The 22399-nt window shown below is 40.1% G+C and overlaps 2 protein-coding genes across 2 annotated transcripts; one reads left to right on the forward strand and one right to left on the reverse strand.

Moving 5' to 3' along the window:
* Positions 1–1905: 1905 nt before the first annotated feature.
* mis18a (MIS18 kinetochore protein A) lies at positions 1906–7941 on the reverse strand. The gene is made up of 5 exons (XM_036594452.1): positions 7728–7941; positions 5253–5319; positions 4350–4472; positions 3586–3688; positions 1906–2425 (listed from the first exon to the last, which is right to left on the reverse strand). Exons 1-5 carry the CDS (start codon positions 7939–7941, stop codon positions 2333–2335), a joined length of 600 nt encoding a protein of 199 aa, XP_036450345.1. The 3' UTR covers positions 1906–2332.
* A 3406-nt stretch (positions 7942–11347) lies between these two features.
* eva1c (eva-1 homolog C (C. elegans)) lies at positions 11348–22237 on the forward strand. The gene is made up of 8 exons (XM_036595887.1): positions 11348–11974; positions 13614–13783; positions 15893–16016; positions 16096–16248; positions 17010–17153; positions 19854–19931; positions 20021–20110; positions 21655–22237. The coding sequence occupies exons 1-8, from the start codon at positions 11851–11853 to the stop codon at positions 22032–22034; spliced, it is 1263 nt and encodes a 420-aa protein (XP_036451780.1). The 5' UTR covers positions 11348–11850; the 3' UTR covers positions 22035–22237.
* The last annotated feature ends 162 nt before the right edge of the window (positions 22238–22399 follow it).

Below are 22399 nucleotides of genomic sequence, written 5' to 3' on the forward strand. Positions count from 1 at the left end.
TTTAAAGGTTCTACGCTGAAGGCAATGGTTATATATATGGAACCAGGAACACTCAAGGAACCATTGTAAATATATAGATGGTTCTTCTCTATAATGTAACCTGTTGTATATTCTTCTTTACAAAACCTTTTTAAAACGGTCCTATGCAGCACCAAAAGGGTTCCACTATTGTTACAAGTCAAATAAAAATGGTTCTTTAAATAAGCTTTTTTAAAAGGGTTCTCCCATGTTTAAAAGTCAAAGAACCTTTCTTTGGTACTACGTAGTACCCTTCCTTAGCGTGTACACCCTTAAAATGGTTCAGAACATCCACCTTTTTTTGTCTTGAGGCTCGACCCCTGACCGCAGTGTGTCAAACTGCCAGTAAGTTGTGGTTGTGATGTCACAACACATGGAGGTTTGGTTGCCTCTGATTGGTCTAACTCACCTACAGGCCGTTCACAAACTCTTATTAGGTTCCGTTTCCCCTCTTAAAACTTAGAACAACGTTTTTGCTGACGTACACACTTAATAAAGATGGTTCTTCAAGGGTTCTTTAGTAAAGACAGTGGTTCTATGTAGAACCAGAAGGACTCAGCAACCCATTTGCATGCATAAAAAGTTCTCTGCATGGTGAAATGGTTCTTCAGATTCATGGAGAATGAGTTGTATATGGTTCTATATAGAACCTTTTTGAAAAAAGTTCTCTACAGGAGCAAAATGTTCTTCTATTGTTATAAGCTTGACATCAACAAGCAACAAAGTAACAATACCAGAACCCTTTTTGATGCTGTACAGAACCACATACAACACATTCTCCAATCTGAAGAACCATTTCACCATGCAGAGAACTTTTTATGCATGCAAATGGGTCTGAGTGTTCATGGTTCTATATAGAATGACTGTCTTCACTAAAGAACCATTTTTTAAAGAACCTTGAAGAACTATATTTTTTAAGAGTGTAGCTATAATTAAAGAAAATCGCGGCTCTTAAATTGTGATTTCGATATAAAACTGATATAAAAGTGTTGATGTGTTTATGTAGAAATTATACACACATTCGAGTCAATCAAATTCAAAGCATCACTGTGTACAGTGGGGTTTAAGGTGTTAACAAGTCCTTCCTGAGTTAAAGTGGGTGTGTTAGGCTAAAATGCACTCCACGACCAGGATTAGTGACCAGTGTAGTAAAGGAACAGCTCCGCCCAATCAGAGAACACACAAACACTGTCATAAACAAAGCCATGCTGCCTGTTTGTTTGTTTTTTTGTACTCCTTTCCTATTTTTACTATTTTGGAAAGGGAAGAGGAAAAGGGAGGGGGAGCTGGGGAGAGATGGAGGGAGAGGGAGATCGATGAAGGGAGGGAAAAAGAGAAAGAAAGAAGGGGGGGTCGTTGAGAAGGAGAAAGAAAAACACCCAGGGGGATTAGAGGCTGGCGGCTCCACCCCTGCCAGCCAATCAGCAGGCCCGTACGGTGACGCGGGCTGACAGGCAGGCGGCGGGGCAAGCTGGCTGGCTGCCTCCTAGACCAGGAAACGGATGACGCGATGGCAACAGGAGCAGCGCAGCATGTGCGCCCTGTTTCCATGGTAGCCGTGCCTTGGATACAGCGCGCTGGTTGGTCTGCACGGATTGCCTTCAACATCCGAAGCTGTTGTTGTTATGCTACCCCGGCACTCCAGGTTGGGGGCTTTCTTGCCTGCTCTCTCAGCTCAGGGGGCTCGGTGCCCGCCTCCCGGCCCAAAGTGTTGCTAGGCACATTCGACGGGAAATGTAAACAAAAAAGAAAGGCACGAGCCGCCCTCAGTCACCCCCACCACCACCACCACCACCCACCATCCAGCACTTGTTATTGAAGATGAGTGAAACTGCACGTGCGTTGGGGATTGTTTTGATCCCAAAGGTTAAACATCACACAAACAACAGGAAGAAAATAAACAAAAACAACATGGCAACAAGGATATTTTTACTTAACAGACAGGATTATACATTATAAACTCAGTCATGCAAATGAAAGAACAAAAAGAGCCATAATAACCAACAATAAACAACAAATCCAGAGTTCCTGGTCTGAGGCTGGCGTCACCTGACTTTCTAGAATTTTTCTGGACAAAAAAGGTCAGTGAAAAGCTCTAATGAAGTCCACTGGAAAAGCTGATAGGCTGAACATCACTCTGCAGGTGCGTCTGTAGCCTCACTGGTCTCCTAAATCAAAACCTTCAGTCAAACATGCTTGATAACTGCCTAGTCTACAAAAAAGGCACAAGCCGAACAGTCGCAGGTATAAGGAAATAGAAAGAACTCTGTTTAGCTAAGAAAGAAAAGGACAAGACCTCACAAGCAGCTCCCATCTAACTGCAGCTCATGTTAGCTTCTGACTTGCTCTGGAGGTCAACCTCGATCTCCAAGAGCCGCTGTCCTATCGTCACTGCTAGAGATTTGATCTGTAAAACATATAAGAGATGGGACACGGAGTGAGGGAGAGCAGAAAAGGACTAAGATTTCACACGAAGGGGAAAATATTCATATTATTAATAGCTCCATAAAATGAACCCACATTGAAAAGTTAATAGCTAAAGGCAAATTACATTATTCCACCTACAGAGGTGAAGCTCACAATACATTAAAATAAAAATGCTTGTACATAAATCAGAAATGCTGATCTCTAGGTAGGATTTTTAATTGACCTCTTAATGAAAACAAAATAATAATAATAATAATAATAATAACTATTAAATAATAACAAACTATTAAAATTCAGTGGAAACCAGTATATTTGCTCTTTGAACTGAGGAACAAGTTAATTATGAATATATGAAGGAATCTGCTGGGTGTCTCTCGCTGACATCACTGTGTCTGAAATTCTTGAACAGGTCCTAATAGCTCTTTGTTTGCCGGACCCGCTCATACTGTCGCCTCTAACAAAGAACTCTCCCTTCACAGAAAGACCGCCCTCTGCTGTCCGTTCATATCATCAGAAAAACAACACACGCTTTCGTATGAAGTGTTTACAGTGAGAGGCCAGCACAGGATCAGTGCCACTCCAGAAAAACTAGACTTGTTTTTCAAAAGTGAGAGCTTTTTATTTAATAAGCCACCATTGGTCTTCTATTGTCGCTGGCTATCACACTTCAGTAAAAAATAATAAGGAAATAATAATTTCTGTAACCTCTCTTTATCTCTCTTATATTGTATAATAACCTCTCTGAACCACATTTGTTTAAAAAAAGCATATTTAAATATGTAAATTAATTCTAATGCCTATTAATATTTCTTTTGTGAAAATAATCTAGTGAACCAAGTTCAGTTCTGACTTGGAAGTAATTAATGCTGTGATAATGTTAGATTTTATTTCATTTTTTTAATTGTTTAATAACCTTTAAAGGTGTCAGAATAATTCAGCATGGCCAGCAGACAATGATACACCTTTTTACGCATCTTTAATAAGATCAGAGGTTTACAGTAAACTATTTGACAGAATACGCCTTGCTGTTGGGCTGTAGGTCACAGTGTTTGAATGAAGTGTTAGTATATGATTACTAATACGACTACATTACTCATCAAATTCAATCCAGGCATTCTTTTGTCCAGATAATGAGTTTACCTTTGTCATTTGCTGCTCAATGATGTCTTGGAACTCTAACGTCACTGGCCTCTCTTCGCTGTTCACTGCTGCCATCTGCTGGTCAGCAGAACCCAACACATAACTAGGCAGAAAATGACAGCAGATTATAGACAGGCAAAAAGAGACACCATTCACAGAGAACAAATAAAATCTGTAGCCTGGTGAGGGGGGTAAAAGCTTTCTGTTTCAGCTCTGTGAGGATTCATTTAACCTCTTATTCTCCAGGGTATATTTTGGTTTGTCCATCTGAATCTGCATGACCAAATCGTTAGGCAAATTATTCAGTAACAGCATGAAATAAATGCAATTTTTATTTTATTTATTTATTTATTTGTAAAAGTTCCCCTCAAATTAACAGAAAGTGTGTTTTATGATCACACATAATGCTATATGCTTACAATTTACTGCTGAAAACCAAAAATCTGAGACGCTCTTTGTATTATTTTATAAAAATAATTTTTACAGAGCAGAGCACTGAAGAGACGCCATCTGTTTATAGTTTACAGCCCAGATTTGTGGAAAAATGGGTCGACTTTCAGTAGAAAAAAAAACTGAATTCAGCTTCTTTTATTATAAGGGTTTAAAATTACATCACCCATCTATTTGACTGGAGAGAAGACAGTTACAGCTCTCATACAACCCCCACCTTTAGAATGTAGCTTGTGAAATATGAAAGTTATGAAGAATATGACGAAGTGACGTTTAAAAAAAACAAAGGACTATCAGAGTTTTGATCTGTTTACCTCTCGATATTTTCAACACTGAAGCAGAAAAGGGACCTTTTAAAATCTAACTCTTTTGGGGTTGATGTGTACATGAGTCCGAGTGTGGAGCCACAACCATGACAGGTAAGATTCACAACAAGGCTGGGGAAAAAGGGAAACATGAGTCAGTGTCATAAGGTTGAGAATAACTGGACTGCCTGATTGAAGCCAAGGTGATTGGACATGTGTAATCTTTAACCTTATATCAAGACTGCACCACAATTCCATTCACCTACAAGATGTTCAATGACTCGGATCAGTGTTTCTCAACCCTGGTCCTAGAGGCCCACTTTCCTGCCCATTTTAGTGCTTTTCCTGCCTTTTTAACAGTCACTTTAACTCTATAATGTGCTGTTAATGAGCTGATTAGTTGGAGCAGGGAAAACACTAAAACATGGGGCAGTGGGACCCCTACAGTGTTAGAAATAAAGGTTCTGTTCTGGTACATTTTTCATTCTTCAAAGTACAAAAAGTGTAAATGTTCTCTCAAAGCTCCAACAGTGGTTTTAAGGTCTGATTGTGAACCTTAAATAAGTTTTTCCAGGTGAAAAGTTTGTATTTGTACCTTTTCATAACCGAATGTTTTAAAACAGAACAGTAAAATAAAAGCCTGGAGACGAGACGGGGTGTGTGGAGTCAGTACAGCTTAGAACATATCATTTCAGTGGATTATGGTTCAGTTATGTTCCCTGACTAAAGGTACTGAGATGGAGCCTTGAGGGAACCAGCCCCAGTGACAAGAGGGGGACTGACCCAGTGACAGTTTAGGACCTTTATTTCTGAGAGTGCAGGACCAGGGTTAAGAAACACTGACCTGGATGACTGTAAACCATCACACAGTCAAAGATGGGACACAGGAATCAGGAAAAGGAAATGTCTTACCATCCCGGCTCATTCTGTGTGCAAGAAACGTAAGGCTCTTTTCCGATCACGATATTTTCATTGACCCCTGAAATTGAAAACCAGGAAAAAACTATACAATATGAACACAGAACAACAGAGTTTTCAGTCACAGTCATCAACATCCATGACCATAAAGTGTACACTGCCTTTTATAAAATCACTTCTCTCTGTTATTCTCTGAGTATTTCCCACACTTACATTGCATATTATATACATATTGTATTTACACCAATCAGGCATAGCATTCTGACCACCTCCTTGTTTCTATGCTCATTGACCATTTTATCAGCTCCACTTACTATATAGGTGCACTTTGTAGTTCTACAGTTACAGACTGTAGTCCATCTGTTTCTCTGATACTTTGTTAGCCCCCTTTTACCCTGTTCTTTAGTGGTCAGGACCCCCATGGACCCTCACAGAGCAGGTACTCTTTGGGTGGTGGATCATTCTCAGCACTGCAGTAACACTGACGTGGTGGTGGTGTTAGTGTGTGTTGTGCTGGTCTGAGTGGATCAGAGATCTGGAGTTTTTAAACACCTCATTGTCACTGCTGGACTGAGAATAGTCCACCAACCAAAAATATCCAGCCAACAGCGTCCTGTGGGCAGCGTCCTGTGACCACTGATGAAGGACTAGAGGATGACTAACACAAACTGTGCAGCAGCAGATGAGCTATTGTCTCTGACTTTACATCTACAAGGTGGACTGACAAGGTAGGAGTGTCTAATAGAGTGGACAGTGAGTGGACACAGTGCTTAAAAACTCCAGCAGCACTGCTGTGACTGATCCACTCAGACCAGCGCAACACACACTAACACACCACCACCACGTCAGTGTTACTGCAGTGCTGAGAATGATCCACCACCCAAATAGTACCTGCTGCTATAGGGGGTACAGATGAGCAGATACCCTCTCAGCTGACATTTCTTCTGAAATCAAAGGTATTAAGAGGGAGTTTGTCCTCCCTTTAATGCAGCAACAGCATCTGCTCTTTTAGGAGGTTTACACTAGATGTTTGAGCATTTCTGTGAGGATTTGATTGAGCTGAAAGAGCTTTAGTGAGGTCAGGTAGTGATGTTAAATTCTGAATAGCAAACAGCATTTTAGCTTCAGAGCTATTGGATGAAGTGTCGGCGCATGCGCTGATCGCCACTGGCTTTAACCTGCTGGAGTGAAACTGGCTCTGCGGCTCAGCAGCCAGATATTATTATTATACACACATTATTAAGCTTCAGTTCCAGCAAATTCCCAACTATGAAGAATCAAGAAAACAACACATTACTATCTAATAGTGTTTCTCAATTACAGTCCTGTAGTCCACCCACACTGTACAGAGCAGCAGTTGATATTCTCTTGCTGTCAGTGATGGACAGTAACTAAGTAAATGTAATTCATTACTGTACTTAAGTAGTTTTTTTGTGTATCTGTACTTTACTGAAGTTTTTCCATTTTGGTGACTTTTTACTTTCACTCCACTACATTATGAGAAATCTGTCGTTCCTTTTGGTTTATGTGTGTATAAAAACGTAACGTCAAAACGAAAGAAGCGCAAAGCAAGAACACCAATCCGGGCACAGCGGTCACTTAGTTTTGAGCTTGTTTTGACCTGTTGGTCATACCGACCCAGCGCAGCACACGGTTCAACATCAGTGCAGCAGAGTAAAATTTTGGGAGAGTCTATTCAACATAAATGATGAACTAACCTAACTTTGTGTAAATAGACCACAATATAGAAATATGTACTCATATGCAGTTGTGACTGACGTGTCTTTTTTCTGAATTTATACAAACACATTTCATTTTATAGTAAATTAGTTTTGGCTAGTTTATGTTTATGAACAGAGACCTACAGATGCAGTTTAGTAAAGGAAACTCATTTGTGAATCTGAGTTTAAAGCAAGATTTTATTAAACTGAAACTTGAAACTTGTTTGTAAAAAGTGATTTCAGAGCCACTCGTTCTACATAATATAAACTGTTTGCCTTCAGTGTTTTGTGCTTATGATAATTTTAATAGACATCAGCGTCACTAATTAATGACATTCTATTAAAAGACTGGTTTACCAAGAGAGACACTGGAGTATTTTCACCTAAAATGAGTTAATGAAGCGAGTCTTGTTATAAAAATGATACAATAAATAATTAATCTTAGTACTTTTACTTTTGATACTTAAGTACATCTGAAGGCAAATACTTTTGTACTTTTACTCAAGTGGAGGTCTAAAGGGAGGAACTTCTACTTTTACTGGAGTAATATTTTACCTTGGGGGTCTCTACTTTAACTCAAGTACTTGGTTTGTGTACTTCGTCCACCACTGCTTGCTGTAACACCTCTAATCCCTCAATGACACTTTAATGGTTAAAGATCTTCAGTGGTTCAGATAAAACCCGACACTGTGCGCTTGAGGCGGACTTTAGTCCTGACTGTGGGGAACGTAAACATTAGCGTTCTCACTCTTCAGCATGATCTGGTTGAGCTCCTCGTCGCTGCCCGCCCAGGACAGAGAGTCTCCCACCGGCCGCCGGCAGTGCCCGCACAGAAACACGGCCGGAGCGTCTCCGTCCTCCTCCTCCTCCGCCGCCGCGCTGCTCTGCACCACCGACGCGCTCTCAGACACCACGTACGTGTCGTCGCTGCAGCCGGACCGAGCGTCTGTTTGGGCCGCCATCGAACAGCAGGGTCTGTTTACAGCTCAGCTCCGCCACCTGCCCGCCGAATTTCGCGGCTCTTCTTCTCCTTATCAGTGACGAACAGAGCAGGCTCGTTACAGCGCCACCTGCTGCACCAGAGGCGGGAGCTTTACTCCATAGATATCCATTCTTAGATGCAGCGTTGCCTGCTGTTCTCTATACGTCTGCGCGTCCGCCATGTTGGAGAGGTCAAGATCCACTTGTGAACAGATTCACTTGTATTGAGAGACGAAGAGTCTCAGGATTAAATCAGCCACAACTTCTTTATTACTCAACCGATTTTCACCAAATCTGTTTAGTTATAATCCTCAGACACAGATTAATCCAGGCTGCACGGATCTGCTCTCGGTAGCTTTTATTACTTTAATAACTGATCGTGATAATTAACCGTCCGGACCAGCAGGAACGTATTCAGTCTGCACCTGACGTTAAAAACTGAGTTTAGCACAAAACACAATCAGACTCATCAGCAAATCCATCAATGTGTGAATCACTTCTGATCTTAATACACATAAAAATAAAATAAACCCCCAAAAGAAGGACGAAGCTAAAGTTGACTTCCTACTCGCCAGCTTCTTGTTCTGAGTTTTCCCGTTCCACCTTAAATGGTGCAGCTGTCATTTTCTGGTTCCTGAAGCTGCACCATTTAAGGTAGAACGGGAAAATTCAAACAAGAAGCTGGCAAATAAGGTGTCTTCAGGTTTGTGACTTGGTGTAAGAAGGTGCTAACGTTAATCTATTATGAATATCTACACAGATTAAGGAATTATATAATTTACCGAGCTACAAAGCTTTAACTATTATTGTAAATAAATAACTACTACATAAAGTTAAGACCCCCTGAATAGACTATTAAATGAAACAAGCTTAATATAAAACCAGAGGAAAAACAATCACATCAACAGGTTCTCTGTGCCTCATTAACCACACGGCCACATCTACACAAACACCACACAAACAATACACATCACACAGACGTGAGTGTGGAACTCTGTGTTTTCTCCGTTATTTAATCCTATCCCACTTTCTGAGAGTAATATTCTTGAAATAGTGTAATTTTGGACAGTATCTTTATTAAACTGCTGCTCTGTAATGGTACTGAATGCAGTCCAGCAGCGATGTTGACCGCCCTAAAATGGCGGCGCCAATGACGTGTCTGGCTGGTCTATTGGCAATAATACATCTCAACACTATATCTCATAATTGTTCTGCTCAAGATCCTTCCAACATTGCTCTCAGAAGCTACCGGACACTTCATTCTTTTATTCTGTATGTATATTTACTTCATTGCATTTTATTTATTTTAATAGTTTATATATTATAGTCTATAAGGGTGTTAATACATTTATACTTCTATAGTTTTACCTTTAATTAGGCATCCACAGGTTTGCTCCAAATGACATCTCATTGTACAGAGACAATAAAGATATCTTATCTTATCTATCTTATCTGATTAGTCAAGTAAGGTATTGGATGATCACTACAAATAATACTGGGCTGCTATCAGGAGAGGTTCGGAAACACTGACATGTAAAATCACTACCTACTGTATTAATATTATTTGTATTTATTCTAATATTAGTGTTTTTCTGAGCAATTTTGTATTTTGTACTTTATATTGCTCCAGTTCCTCTGAATCTTTTGATGATATTATGTACTATAGATGGTGGGATATCCAAAGTCTTGGCAATTTTACATTGAGGAACATTTTTCTGAAATTGTTCCACCATTTTCGGATGCAGTTTTTCTCAGATTGGTGAGCCTCTGCCCATCTTTGCTTCTGAGAGCCTCTCTAAAATGCTCTTTTTATATCCAGTCATGTGAGTTAGTTGCAAATTGCTCCTCCAGCTGTTTTTCATTAGTACCACTTACTTTTCCAGTCTTTTGTTGCCCCTGTCCCAACTTTTCTGAGATGTGTTGCTGCCATCAAGTTCTAAATGAGTTAATGTTTTTCATGAAATGGTAAAATGTCTCACTTTCAACATCTGACATGTGTTCTATGTTCTATTGTGAATAAAATATGGGTCTATGAGATTCGCAAATCATTGCATTCTGTTTTTATTTACAATTATTTACATTTTACACAGCGTCCCAACTTTTTTGGAAGTGGGGTTGTATTCATTTACATGTGCTTAAAGGGAAATTAATTTTTTTTTATTCAAAATTTCTTTACAATTATTAGTAACTATTGAGTGAAGAAAGTAGGTGGTTTTAGTGTAAACTGGTTCATCTGTAGGGAAGCTTAGTGATTTAGTGATTTGTTTACAGTGGTGGTGATAGAAACCAGGGATTGCAATGTATAGAAAGCAAATATAACCATTTTATTTACTATCCAGAGTTATCTGTGAACCTAAATATGTCTTTTGAGTTTTTAAATGTAATATTATTAATGTTAAAATTAGTGCTAAATCTGCAAAATTAAGTTTTCTTTGGGTGTTTCCTTACAACACCTCCTGCATGTGTTCATCTGTCCTGCATGTATTTGGAAAAAGAAAAAAAAACATTTTAAAAAATCAGTGGAATGTACCCTAAAGAAGAAGTGAAAAAATAGATTCTTTGCAAACAATGAAGTTCCTGCTGAAGCCTGAGGAGACTGATAAATCAATGTGATCAGTTATTAATCTCAGCGTTACTGAGCTCTGCTAAAGCCTGAGTAGACTGATAAATCAATGTGATGATCAGTTATTAATCTCAGTGTTACTGAGCTCTGCTAAAGCCTGAGTAGACTGATAAATCAATGTGACCTGCCAATTATTAATGTTCATTATCTCAAGACAACAATCCAAAAAATTATAACTGGTCTCTCTGGACTTCTGTAGTGAAATAACAAGTTACTTATCTTGTTATCTCGGGATAACAAAAGTTGTTATCTTGGGATAACAAGTTAATCATCTTATGACATCAAGATAAAGTTGTTATCTTGAGATAATGAGTTATGTATCTTGTTATCTCAAAGATAAAAAAGTTGTTATCTTGGAGCCCCGCTGGTGACATCCTATATAAATAAAAACAATGCATGGCCACGACTTAGTAAGCCGTGATCTCATTCCCATGCCTTACTAAGTCATGGCCATGACTTAATCATCTCATTCCCATGCCTTACTAAGTCGTGGCCACGCATTAGGATCTCGTTCCCACGCGTTAATAAGGCGTAGCCACGCATTATTTTTATTCATGCAGGATGTCACCAGAGGGTCCTCCGTACTTATATGATTCTAAATTAATACTTATAACTTCTTGTATTACTGTTTAACTTATATATATATATATATATATATATATTATTATTATTATTATTATTCTGTGCGTCCAGCTGAACACAGAGTGAACTCTCCTCCGCCTCTGAGCCAATCACTGATCAGCACTCTCCCTCAGCGCCACGCCCCCCTCTCACAGGAGCGACACTTTTCCTCTAAAACATTAAATATGTCAGGAACGGCGACTTTATCCCCGCGAGCTCCTATAAATCAGCGGAAACTCTCACGGAGACCCACCCGGGGGCTCGGCGGGGTGGTCTGAGCCGCGTGCTCTGAGGGACTCGCACTTGTGGCGCACTTCTTATTTCCTCGTCTGCTGGCAGGGAGTCACTCCTGAAACATGTGTCTGTGTGTCACCCGCGGATGTTCCGTCTCCGGGCTCGCTCTTCTCCCGAGTTTCCTCTCAGAACCGGTTTAAACCAAACGCACTCGAGGCGCGTTGACTGTGGGGTAGAGTCTGTCTGTCTGTCGAGGGGGTCTCAGGCGCGCCGTTACGGTTACTGAGCGCTCAGACTCTGACAGGTGAGGGAGGCGCTGGTTGCCGTTTTAATTGGGATTCCTGGTAACCCCCCCACTCCACCCCCGGCGGGGCTTTAATGAAGCTTTGATGCAGAAGCCGAGGTGTCGAGTATGATGAGCTCCTCCTCAGAGCACGCGGGCTGCTGTTCCCCCAGACCCGGGCGGGCTCTTCAAATCCTCTACAGCGTCCTCCTGCTCTGGAGCAGAGAAATGCACGGACTCTCCGACTTCTCAAGTTAGTGCCTTCAGTTCTCTCTGAAATGCCGAGCGCAGTGATCATATGACGGTGTTTAAAGCTTAATGAAGTCGGTATGTGACTCGTTCACTCAGTTACCTGTACACTAAGTACGTTTGTGTTGGATTAGTAGCAGCCTGTCTTAGTAAAACAGTCTCGTTTGCTGAAGTGTTTGTGAGCAAAGGAAGCTCCTTTCGCCGTTTGCAGGGTCATAATTCCCTGTTTTGGGTTGAGTTTAGTCTGTTCTGTTGGCTCAGCATCAGTACTGTTGTACTGCTGCTCTCATCCCTCACCTCAGCGTCTTTTTAGACCAATCATTATCTCTAAAATAGAAGAAGAAGACCTAATAAACTCTCTGTGCTGATATTCTGGATGCACAGTATGGAAAACTGTTTAGAAACTGGAAAAAAAATGTAGCAATGTAGTAAGTCATGATAATGAGAAAGTCGTATGACTTAGTATCTCATAATTATGACTTACTTTCTCATAGCTATGAGATCCTATCTCATATTTACGACTTAATATCTCATCATGATGAGTTGGTACCTCTATTATCACTTGGTGTGCCACATTTATGACTTAGTATCTCATAATTATGACTTACTTTCTCATAACTATGAGATCCTATCTCATATTTACGACTTAATATCTCATCATGATGAGTTGGTACCTCAATAATCACTTGGTGTGCCACGATTATGACTTATCGTATCTCGTAATTATGATTTACTTTCTCATAATTGTGACTTAGCATCTCTTAATAATGCGATTCAGTCTCATAATTATGACCTAGCATCTCATAATTATGACTAAATATCTCATAATTATGATTGAACATCTCATGATAATCACTTACTGTCATAATTATCATTTACAATCTCATAATTATGACTTAATATGACAATTATGACTTAGCATCTCATAATAATTAGATTCAGTCTCATAATTATGACTTAGCATCTCATAATTACGGCTAAATGTCTCATGATTATGACTTAGTATCTCATAATTATGATTTGCTTTCCCAAAATGATGACTTAGCATCTCGTAATAGTGAGATTCAGTCACATAATTCTGACCTAGCATCTCATAATTAAGACTTTATTTTAGAATTATGACTTAGCATCTCATAATTATAACTTATCATTTCATAATCATGACTTACTGTCACAATCATGTCTTACCTTCTCGCAACTATGACTTAGTATTTCATAATTATGACTTAGTTTCTCATAATTTTAAACTTACTTTCTCATAATTTGGAGAATATTTTCTCATAATTATGAGGGACTAATTGTTATGAGATATTAAATCATAACTATGATCAACCTTCTCATTATTATGAGAGCTTTCTCATTATTATTAAGTCATAACTATGGGATAGCAAGTCATAATGAGACGCTATCGTAATTATGAGGTAGTCATAATTATAGTACTGTAGAACGTTTTCATTATTGTGAAATACTAAGTCATATTTATGAAATAGCAAGTCATAAATTGAGATGCTGTGTTTATAATGAATGAGTTTTTGGACTCTTGATTTGCTTCGCCCTTTTATCTGAGTAGTATCTGCTCAGCCGGTTCATCATACACTACTGTGAGCTTTGCTGTTTGATGAAAGTGCGTGTCCGTCTGTCAGACTACTTGTTCAGGATCATAAACAGTCACTCAGCTCGCGCCCGTGACGGGGAGCGTGCGCTGCTGTCGTGCCCGCGCCACTCTACCATCGCCGTGCACGCAGCTTTCTACGGGCAGGACGGGGCGCTCACTGGGAATGACATCAGCTGCTCCGCGCGCACAGCCTTACAGGTGAGAAGCCCTTCAGATGCACTGTTTATTCCACACCTGACACGATAATGATGTGTTATTTGTGTAATTATGAATGAGATACAGCAGCTCTGATTGACTCAATACAGCCTGCATGGAGAGACCAAAGCTTTTCAGTCAGTATTATTAACTGAAATGATGGTGGAATAATAGAGGTGTATGTGCCTCATGTTGAGTGTAGAGAAGAACAGAACAAGCCTGTTGCTTTACTTTATAGGCTTAGGCTGTCTGGCAGTTAGGAAAACAGGATCAGGACATCCTAAGATCAGCACTGAGATCATAAAATCAGTGTAATCAGTTACTGAGATCTTAACACAACATTACAGAAACAAGACTTTATAAAAACAGGACATTAAATGGCAAATTACACTGAACCGCTGATGGATCAGACATATGTTTTTACTGTTCTTTTCTCATACTGGAAAACCCCAATGTCTCCTCTAGTTTGGGATCAACACCTACATTTATGTCCAACTGGACACAAACGCTGGAAGAGTGGATTCAGCACAGGGGGTTTTACTGTGTACTGTGGGTTTTACAGAGAAGTTAGTTGTGCTTTTGCAGATCTCAGATCAGATCAGCCCTAATCTTAATCCTGAAGCTAATATCCAGCAATTTAGTCAAATTTTCTGAATAATTCAACTGTTAAGATGTAAACCAAGTCAGAGTGGTTTGAGTCAGAGAGCTGTTCTGGAGTAACTGAGCCCAAATTACGGACATTTGTAGAGAGATTAGAGAACATTTTGGCCTAAATACACACATATATATATATATGTGTGTGTGTTTATATATGTATATATACACCTTTGTATACATACATATTACTGTTGTCGGAAGAAAACCTTGTATCTCCAAAATGGTAACTTTATATATATATATATACATATATATATATATATATATATTTCCCTCCTCATTCCACTGGTCCACCCATCTCCTTTATGTCTATATCACATTTCTGACAAATCAGAATGAGCTAAAATTCTAGCCTATACAATATGCATCATACCATTTGCTCCACTTGGTCGGTGTAGTGTAGTGGGTAACACCTCTGCCTTCTAGAATGTACGCTGGGGTTCAGTCCCCACCTGGGTAAGCACCCTACACTATACCAATAAGAGTCTTTGGGCAAGACTCCTAACACCACCTTCACCTACCTGTGTAAAATGATCACATTTTAAGTCGCTCTGGATAAGAGCGTCTGCCAAATGCCATAAATATAAACGCTCCAATCTTTTTTATCACATCAAAACAAACCTGCTTCCATGTCTCAGGAGGAAATCACTGCTGTCAGAACAAAACCTCGTATTTCCATTTTTGTCATTTTTCAGTTTGTGACATAATTTGAAAATGCCTGTTGTCCTTTACATTGTGTGTAAATTTCATGATGAATGGACTAAAAGAAACGTCCCAAAATGACTTGGAAAAAAGTCTGGTTCCATTGACTTACATTAAAAGTGAAGTAGGTTTTTTCCTTCTCCTGTAAAGTTACCATTTTGGAGATATGAGGTTTTGTTCCATCAACAGCGAAACGCTCTAGCTTTATTGATTCTAGCTGTGGCCAGTTTCCACTATGTAACATAGCTTAAACAGCTAGTGTTGTACACTAAGATTATGTGGAGGAAGCCATTTCTGAGCAATGTTTTTTTAGCCAATGTTAAACCAGCGAGCCATATCCTTTGTTTTCCTCTTAGGGCTAAATTGGAGTTATCGTTAAACAATAACTACTGGCCTAAAATGTCTTAAAATAGTCAGAAAATAAAATGTATTTTTTGGTTTTACTACTCTTTTAAAATGATTACATTACATATAAAAACTCAGAGGACATTTGTAGCTTCATTGGCTGTTTTTGATAGTAAATAAAGTGCCCAGATCTTTACACCACCACTGTAAATCAAGCTCTTCATTGCACCACTTCACAACAAACCATGACTGTATTCACATCAACAATTCAAATACTGCAGAAATGTAGAAAAAATGTGGACTTCCCCTTCAGCCATCACAGGAGAGGAGTAAATGGTAGGTAATGGCAAAATAAATGTACCCCTGAAACTCCACACTAAGACACCTTTGCATTCTTCTCTCCACCAGAAGATGCTGTCAGAATGCCAGGGCCATAGACACTGTCAGGTTCTGGTTCACCATCATTTGTTTGGCCGAGACCCTTGCCCCGGGACCCCCAAATACCTTCATGTGTCATACAGCTGCAAACCCAGTGAGTACTGCACCCATATTTTTTGACTGCAGTCTATAATATTTCCCCTGTAAACCCAGCTGAGGTCTTCTCCTCTCAGCGGAGCATAAGAACAGGACCAGGTGTGAGGGAGATCAGATGCTGCTCCACTGTAAGTATCCAAAGGTGCTGAACATCTATTGGGCCGTGTACGGGAGAGAACTTGGAGAGAGAGAGGCTTGTCTGGCAGAGGAGGAACAGGCACCGCCGTATGGTGAGTACAGCAGTCAGTGTAATGTTTTACCCAGTAATTCATTTCTGCACTCTCAGAAATAAAGGTACTAAACTGTCACTGGGGCAGTGCCCCTCTGGTCACTGGGGTGGGACCCTCAAGGGTACATCTCAGTACCTTTAGTCAGGGAACATAACTGAACCATAATCCACTGCAAATGATATGTTCTAAGCTGTACTGACTCCACACACCCCGTCTCGTCTCCAGGCTTTTATTTTACTGTTCTGTTTAAAACATTCGGTTATGAAAAGGTACAAATACGAACTTTTCACCTGGAAAAACTAATTTAAGGTTCACAATCAGACCTTAAAACCACTGTTGTAGCTTTGAGGGAACATTTACACTGTTTGTACCTTGATGAATATAAAATGTACCTTCACAGAATCTTTATTTGTAACAGTGTGGAGCATATCGCTGTTGTCGGAAGAAAACCTTGATCTCCAAAATGGTAACTTTACAGGAGAAGGAAAAAACACACTTTACTTTTAATGCAAGTCAATGGAACCAGACTTTTTTTATAAGTAAATTTGGGTCATTTCTTTTAGTCCGTTCATCATGAAATTTACACACAATGTAAAGGGTCACAAGTATTTTTAAATGATGTCAAAAACTGAAAAACGACAAAAAATGGAGATACGAGGTTTTCTTCCAACAACAAATTCTCAACCAAAATGATTGAAATATTTCTGGAGAGTTTTGTCAGTGAGCATTTTATCCTTTTTATGTTCATGTGTGTTGAACAGAGTGTTTATATCATGGGGCCTTAAACGCAGTGAGAAGTGTGTGTTATGGAAAGCAGAGGTGCCTGCTTGCCATTGATGATCAGCATTTCAGAAACCCCTGCGCCCCTGGAACAAAGAAGTACCTCACCATCTTCTACTCTTGTGGTATGAAGATTTTCATCGACTTATTATTATCAGTAGTACACTTTGTAGGTTTACTGTGACTGTAGCTCATCTGTTGCCGTGCTACACGGCATCCCTGGATGGACTGGGACCACCAGTGACCAGACATTATCTGTATGGTGGACAGTACTCAGTACAGTGATGTGGTAGTGATGTGGTAGCAGCTCTGTTCCACTGTTGCGCTGGTGTGACAGTATCACAGCACAGCACAGCAGTACTGCTGGGGTTTTTACACCAAAACCAAACATGTCCAGTCAACAGAGGTCCTGCGGTCAGAAATGTGAAAGGACTGTTGCACGACTAACACAAAGTGTGTATGAGCTTTAGTCTTTAACCGTACACCAGATAAGTGTGTGCCGTTTATACAGTGTTGAAAAACTCCCACATTGTTGTGCCTGATACACTTTTATGAAAAATAAAAATACCACACACAATAACATGCCACTTTCATGTAGCTGAAAATGGTCTGCCACCCAAATAACATCTGGTTAGCGGTGGTTCTAGTGTGGTCCATCTCCAGTGCTTGATAGGTGGAGTGCAGCTGATATATTGTGCAGCATCAGTTAATAATTATATACAATTGTATGCAAAAGTTTTGTTGTTTTTCTACGTGACAGTAAATACATCGAACACACTTCTACCTCCGTTAATGCACAATTACTGTTTATTTAACATATAGGAGAAAAAATAAAGCATAAAATGTTGCATATGCAAAGGATATATCACATTTGATATAGTCACTGTCAAAATTTATCTCCAAAATGGTAACTCTATATCCAAAAACTAAAATGTTCTTTATTTTCAATGTCAGTTAATATAAAGAGATTTTAATTTTAAATTTTAGAAAAAAATAGAATTAACAGCCACAATATATATTTTTTCTGAAATGTTAAATTCAGCAAATAAATAGAAATTATGCACTAAAATTTGTAGAGCATGACCAGGTTTAAGTTAAGGAAATCAAGAACAGTTCATTTGACTCTGGGTGTTAAACTTTTGTATATGACTGTACTTACGAAGTGAACTCATATTTATTGTGTTCTCTGCTCTAATATGGCCAATCCCACACTGACTGGTTGGATCTGGGCCCACAAAGCATCTCAGAGTAGAAGTGCTGATCCAAGATCAGAGTCCTCTCTTTTTTTACTATGACTGTAATGACAGGAACAGATCTCAGACCAGTTGGGGGTTAGGTGTCTTTCTCAAGGGCACTTCAGTCACGTACTGTCGGCTCAGGGCAGCGAACTGGCGACCTTCCGGTCACAAGACTGGTTCCCTAACCTCCAGCCCCTAAAATGGGCCCAGCTGTGTTAGAGAAGGAAAAACACCACATATGCTGTGCAGTGGAACTTGGGAGCCACTGAAGGAGCCTATACCCACCTAAAATGAGCCTGTTGAAGCTCTCTTGTATGTGTGAATTGTTTCTGAGTGTGGGAAAGTGAGACGTTATGTGGACTCCGCCTGCAACATGTTGGTTTGTTGTTTTATCCATACGTTTTCTTCCTGAAGTACAATGACAGAGTAAATACAGAGCACTGTTCAGGAATAGATGCAGGGAATGTGCCTGGCATTTGGAGACGTTGTGGCCTTCCTGTAGGACTTCCTGCAATTGGTTTGAATGCCAGGCCTTTGTTGCTGATTGGCATCAGGCACTTTCACATGAAGAATAGGATTACTCATCAGCCTCTGTTTGAAAGGGCCCTGGAGATGCTATACTTCCGTGCCAGCTTGGTTCCTCAGGCAGAACCTTGTGCTGTGCTGCTGTTTGAACAGTGGATATTGCGGTTCGTTTAAGACTGGGTCATGTTTGTCTTTGCTCTGATAGTTTTCTTAGTGGTACAACAGAGTTACAGATCAACTTTCATGCCTTTCTGTTTTCTTTCACAGAAATGTGTAATAGTCTAACTGGGAAAGTGGATGCTCATTTTATTATAATTTAAAAAGGATTTTTTACTATATAACTTATTGTCAATTTAAACGTCTAGTGCAGAGGTCTTTAATTAAAATTCAATAAGGTCCAGTCAGAGAAAATTTCCTCAAGCGAAGGTCCAGAACATCATAATGTCTAACTTGCATCATGATTCAGTGCCATAGACTGTTTACTGAAGTAGCCTAGTAGATATATCAACATCTTATACAGTCAACAACTGAATATCAAATCAGATAAAGTAAATTCAATAATATTTCATCAATATTTGCCAGTTTTCTCTTTTTAGAGCACTGACTCACTTTCTTCTCCGACTGCTGTGTCTCGCCTCGTCCCTCCCCTGTGTGTGCATCACTCACTCGAGTCTCAGTGCTCATCGTAATGCACAGATCTGATTGGCTGAGTAGCGTCACGTGTGATTTTTACAACACATGTGATTGGTCTGTGAGTCTCCCGGGCTGCTAAAGCTACCGTAAAGGCTAGAAAAGTTACGCCGATTAAAATAGGACCACCCCTCAAAATTAAATAATTCTCCATAGTTTATCGGTTGTAGGTCCAGGTCCGCGTAGGACAGCGCCTGGGTCCGGACTCAGACCGCAGTCCGCCTATTAGTGACCTCTGGTCTAGTGTCTAAAAGTATTTATAGTCATGAAGATGAAGAATAGACTTGTTTAGTCCTGATTCCATTTTCTTGTGACTTACTTTGATTGAAGTAATATTTGACCTCTACTTAGTGGACACTTTTGCTCTGTCAGTTCCCCAGAGTTTGCTCAGAGAGGCTGACCCTGACTTTTTCAAAACTACCTCGGCTCCCCATGAGACCACCAAGGCAGGTAATGACGTGCTGTTCCATAACTTGGAGACCTACAGCACATGACTGTGTAAATAAGTGTGTATAATGTTTATACCTCATTATTCTTAGGGGACTTTCCACATGTCAGAGATTCCAGATTACCAGAAAACAATGGAATTATTTTGAGCAGCTCTCTTATGGCATATGGCTACATTAAAGGTAGAGGCAAATATTTTCTCTCTCCACACATCAGCTACTCATTCATTTAAACATCCCTGCACATTGACGTTTACCCATTTAAGAGTTTCAGTGTGTATTTTCCCCAAATCTGTATATCTCACTTCATACAAGCTTATTAAACCTAACCTCTCTGAATGGCTTTGTTTACATCTTAACTACTGAATTATGCATTTTATAGGGTGAACTCAGCAAAAGTGGCACAATTTTTGGTGATCACACCAAAAAACTCTCATATAGTATTTATACTCAGATCTTTCTGTTTTCATGAGTTGTCCCAAGCCTCCAACATGTAAATATGTAATGAATGTGCAAACTCAAACTCAGAAGTTATAGGGATAGTATATCCCTATAATATCCCGTATATATTCATTTATTCTAAATACACCGATCAGGCATAACATTATGACCACCTCCTTGTTTCTGCGCTCATTGTCCATTTTATCAGCTCCACTTACTATATAGGTGCACTTTGTAGTTCTACAGTTACAGACTGTAGTCCATCTGTTTCTCTGTGTACTTTGTTAGCCCCCTTTTACCCTGTTCTTCAGTGGTCAGGACCCCCATGGACCCTCACAGAGCAGGTACTATGTGGGTGGTGGGTCATTCTCAGCACTGCAGTAACACTGACGTGGTGGTGGTGTGTTAGTGTGTGTTGTGCTGGTATGAGTGGATCAGTCACAGCAGTGCTGCTGGAGTTTTTAAACACTGTGTCCACTCACTGTCCACTCTATTAGACACTCCTACCTTGTCAGTCCACCTTGTAGATGTAAAGTCAGAGACGATAGCTCATCTACTGCTGCACAGTTTGTGTTGGTCATCCTCTAGTCCTTCATCAGTGGTCACAGGACGCTATTCTCAGTCCAGCAGTGACACTGAGGTGTTTAAAAACTCCAGCAGCACTGCTGTGTCTGATCCACTCAGACCAGCACAACACACACTAACACACCACCACCACGTCAGTGTTACTGCAGTGCTGAGAATGACCCACCACCCACATAGTACCTGCTCTGTGAGGGTCCATGGGGGTCCTGACCACTGAAGAACAGGGTAAAAGGGGGCTAACAAAGTACACAGAGAAACAGATGGACTACAGTCTGTAACTGTAGAACTACAAAGTGCACCTATATAGTAAGTGGAGCTGATAAAATGGACAATGAGTGTAGAAACATGGAGGTGGTCATAATGTTATGCCTCATTGGTGTATGTGTAAATACAATTTTTAATATATACACCTGACTCTTTATGATTTATGTCCATATATCACGTTTCTTCATGGGCGATTTCAAATTGTGAACATGTCCACAACAACCATGTCGGGCCATTATTGTAATAAGTATCCATAATAGTTACATCTGATCAGCTGGTGTCGCTCAAAGAGCAACACTCGTCCCACCCTAAGAACTGAACTGGACCACTGCCTATTATTAAACCGCTGCCAACTGTTAAGTCTCACATAATGAAGTTTTGAACTAATTGTTCTATGACCAAGCTCTCGTGAATGAAAGTGCACTTTTATCTTGTAGACCATGCTGAGATGGCGGGCCTGCTCTTCGTCTCCGGCGTGTGTCTGGGGCTGCTTGTCATTCTGCTGGCCATCTCCGTGAAGCTGACATGCACCAGGCATCTTCAAGGAACAGGCTGTCTGAAGAAGAAACAGCCAGAGGAACCAAAAATTGAAGATGACGATGATGATGATGATGACACTGATGACGAGGAGGAGTCCGAGCCATTGATGGACAGTTCTATGATGTCAGACGTGGGCAGGACAGTGTATTGTTGGGAGGAAATGACATATACCACTGAAGCAGCAGAGCTGATGGAGAGGCTGGAACGACGGGAGATGGTCATCCAAGAGATCAGGATGAATGCGTACCTGAATGGTACCTCCTGTACTCTTCACTGACCAATGCACATTATTTTGACAGGTTTGCTTCCTTTGCTTTGTTGTAATGGATAAATGCATGTACACGTATTGCTGTCAAGTCATTTAGGAAGTCAGATGGATCCTCAGGTGACGATCACTGTGTGGTCATTACACGTTACTTATGCACCTTTCATATATTTCTTATTAAGTTATTTAATACTGAATTAAAAAAGTTTGAATAAGTGTCGAGTGTTGGTGTTAAAGGACAAGGGAAGCATACCTTTAAATCAATGACCCTTTATTTCACACTTTTAAACAAAGGAGGCCTTATTTCTCAGAACAAATATAACCAAAGAGAAACTAACGTGCTTTGACTATTAAGGGAGTCATGGAGAGCAGCGTGG

Source organism: Colossoma macropomum, unplaced genomic scaffold (assembly GCF_904425465.1).
Source record: "Colossoma macropomum unplaced genomic scaffold, Colossoma_macropomum, whole genome shotgun sequence".
Lineage (NCBI taxonomy): Eukaryota > Metazoa > Chordata > Actinopteri > Characiformes > Serrasalmidae > Colossoma > Colossoma macropomum.

Bases quoted from the DNA above. Each gene is read 5' to 3' on its own strand.
- mis18a (XM_036594452.1), bottom strand. From the start codon at position 7,941: ATGGCGGCCCAAACAGACGCTCGGTCCGGCTGCAGCGACGACACGTAC. The intron at 5,320-7,727 runs GTGAGAACGCTA...TTTCAATTTCAG, and splicing joins CAACCAGATCATGCTGAAGA to GGGTCAATGAAAATATCGTG. The intron at 2,426-3,585 runs GTAAACTCATTA...TATGTTTTACAG, and splicing joins TTGAGCAGCAAATGACAAAG to ATCAAATCTCTAGCAGTGAC.
- eva1c (XM_036595887.1), top strand. From the start codon at position 11,851: ATGATGAGCTCCTCCTCAGAGCACGCGGGCTGCTGTTCCCCCAGACCC. The intron at 11,975-13,613 runs GTTAGTGCCTTC...TCCGTCTGTCAG, and splicing joins CGGACTCTCCGACTTCTCAA to ACTACTTGTTCAGGATCATA. The intron at 17,154-19,853 runs GTATGAAGATTT...TTGCTCTGTCAG, and splicing joins CACCATCTTCTACTCTTGTG to TTCCCCAGAGTTTGCTCAGA.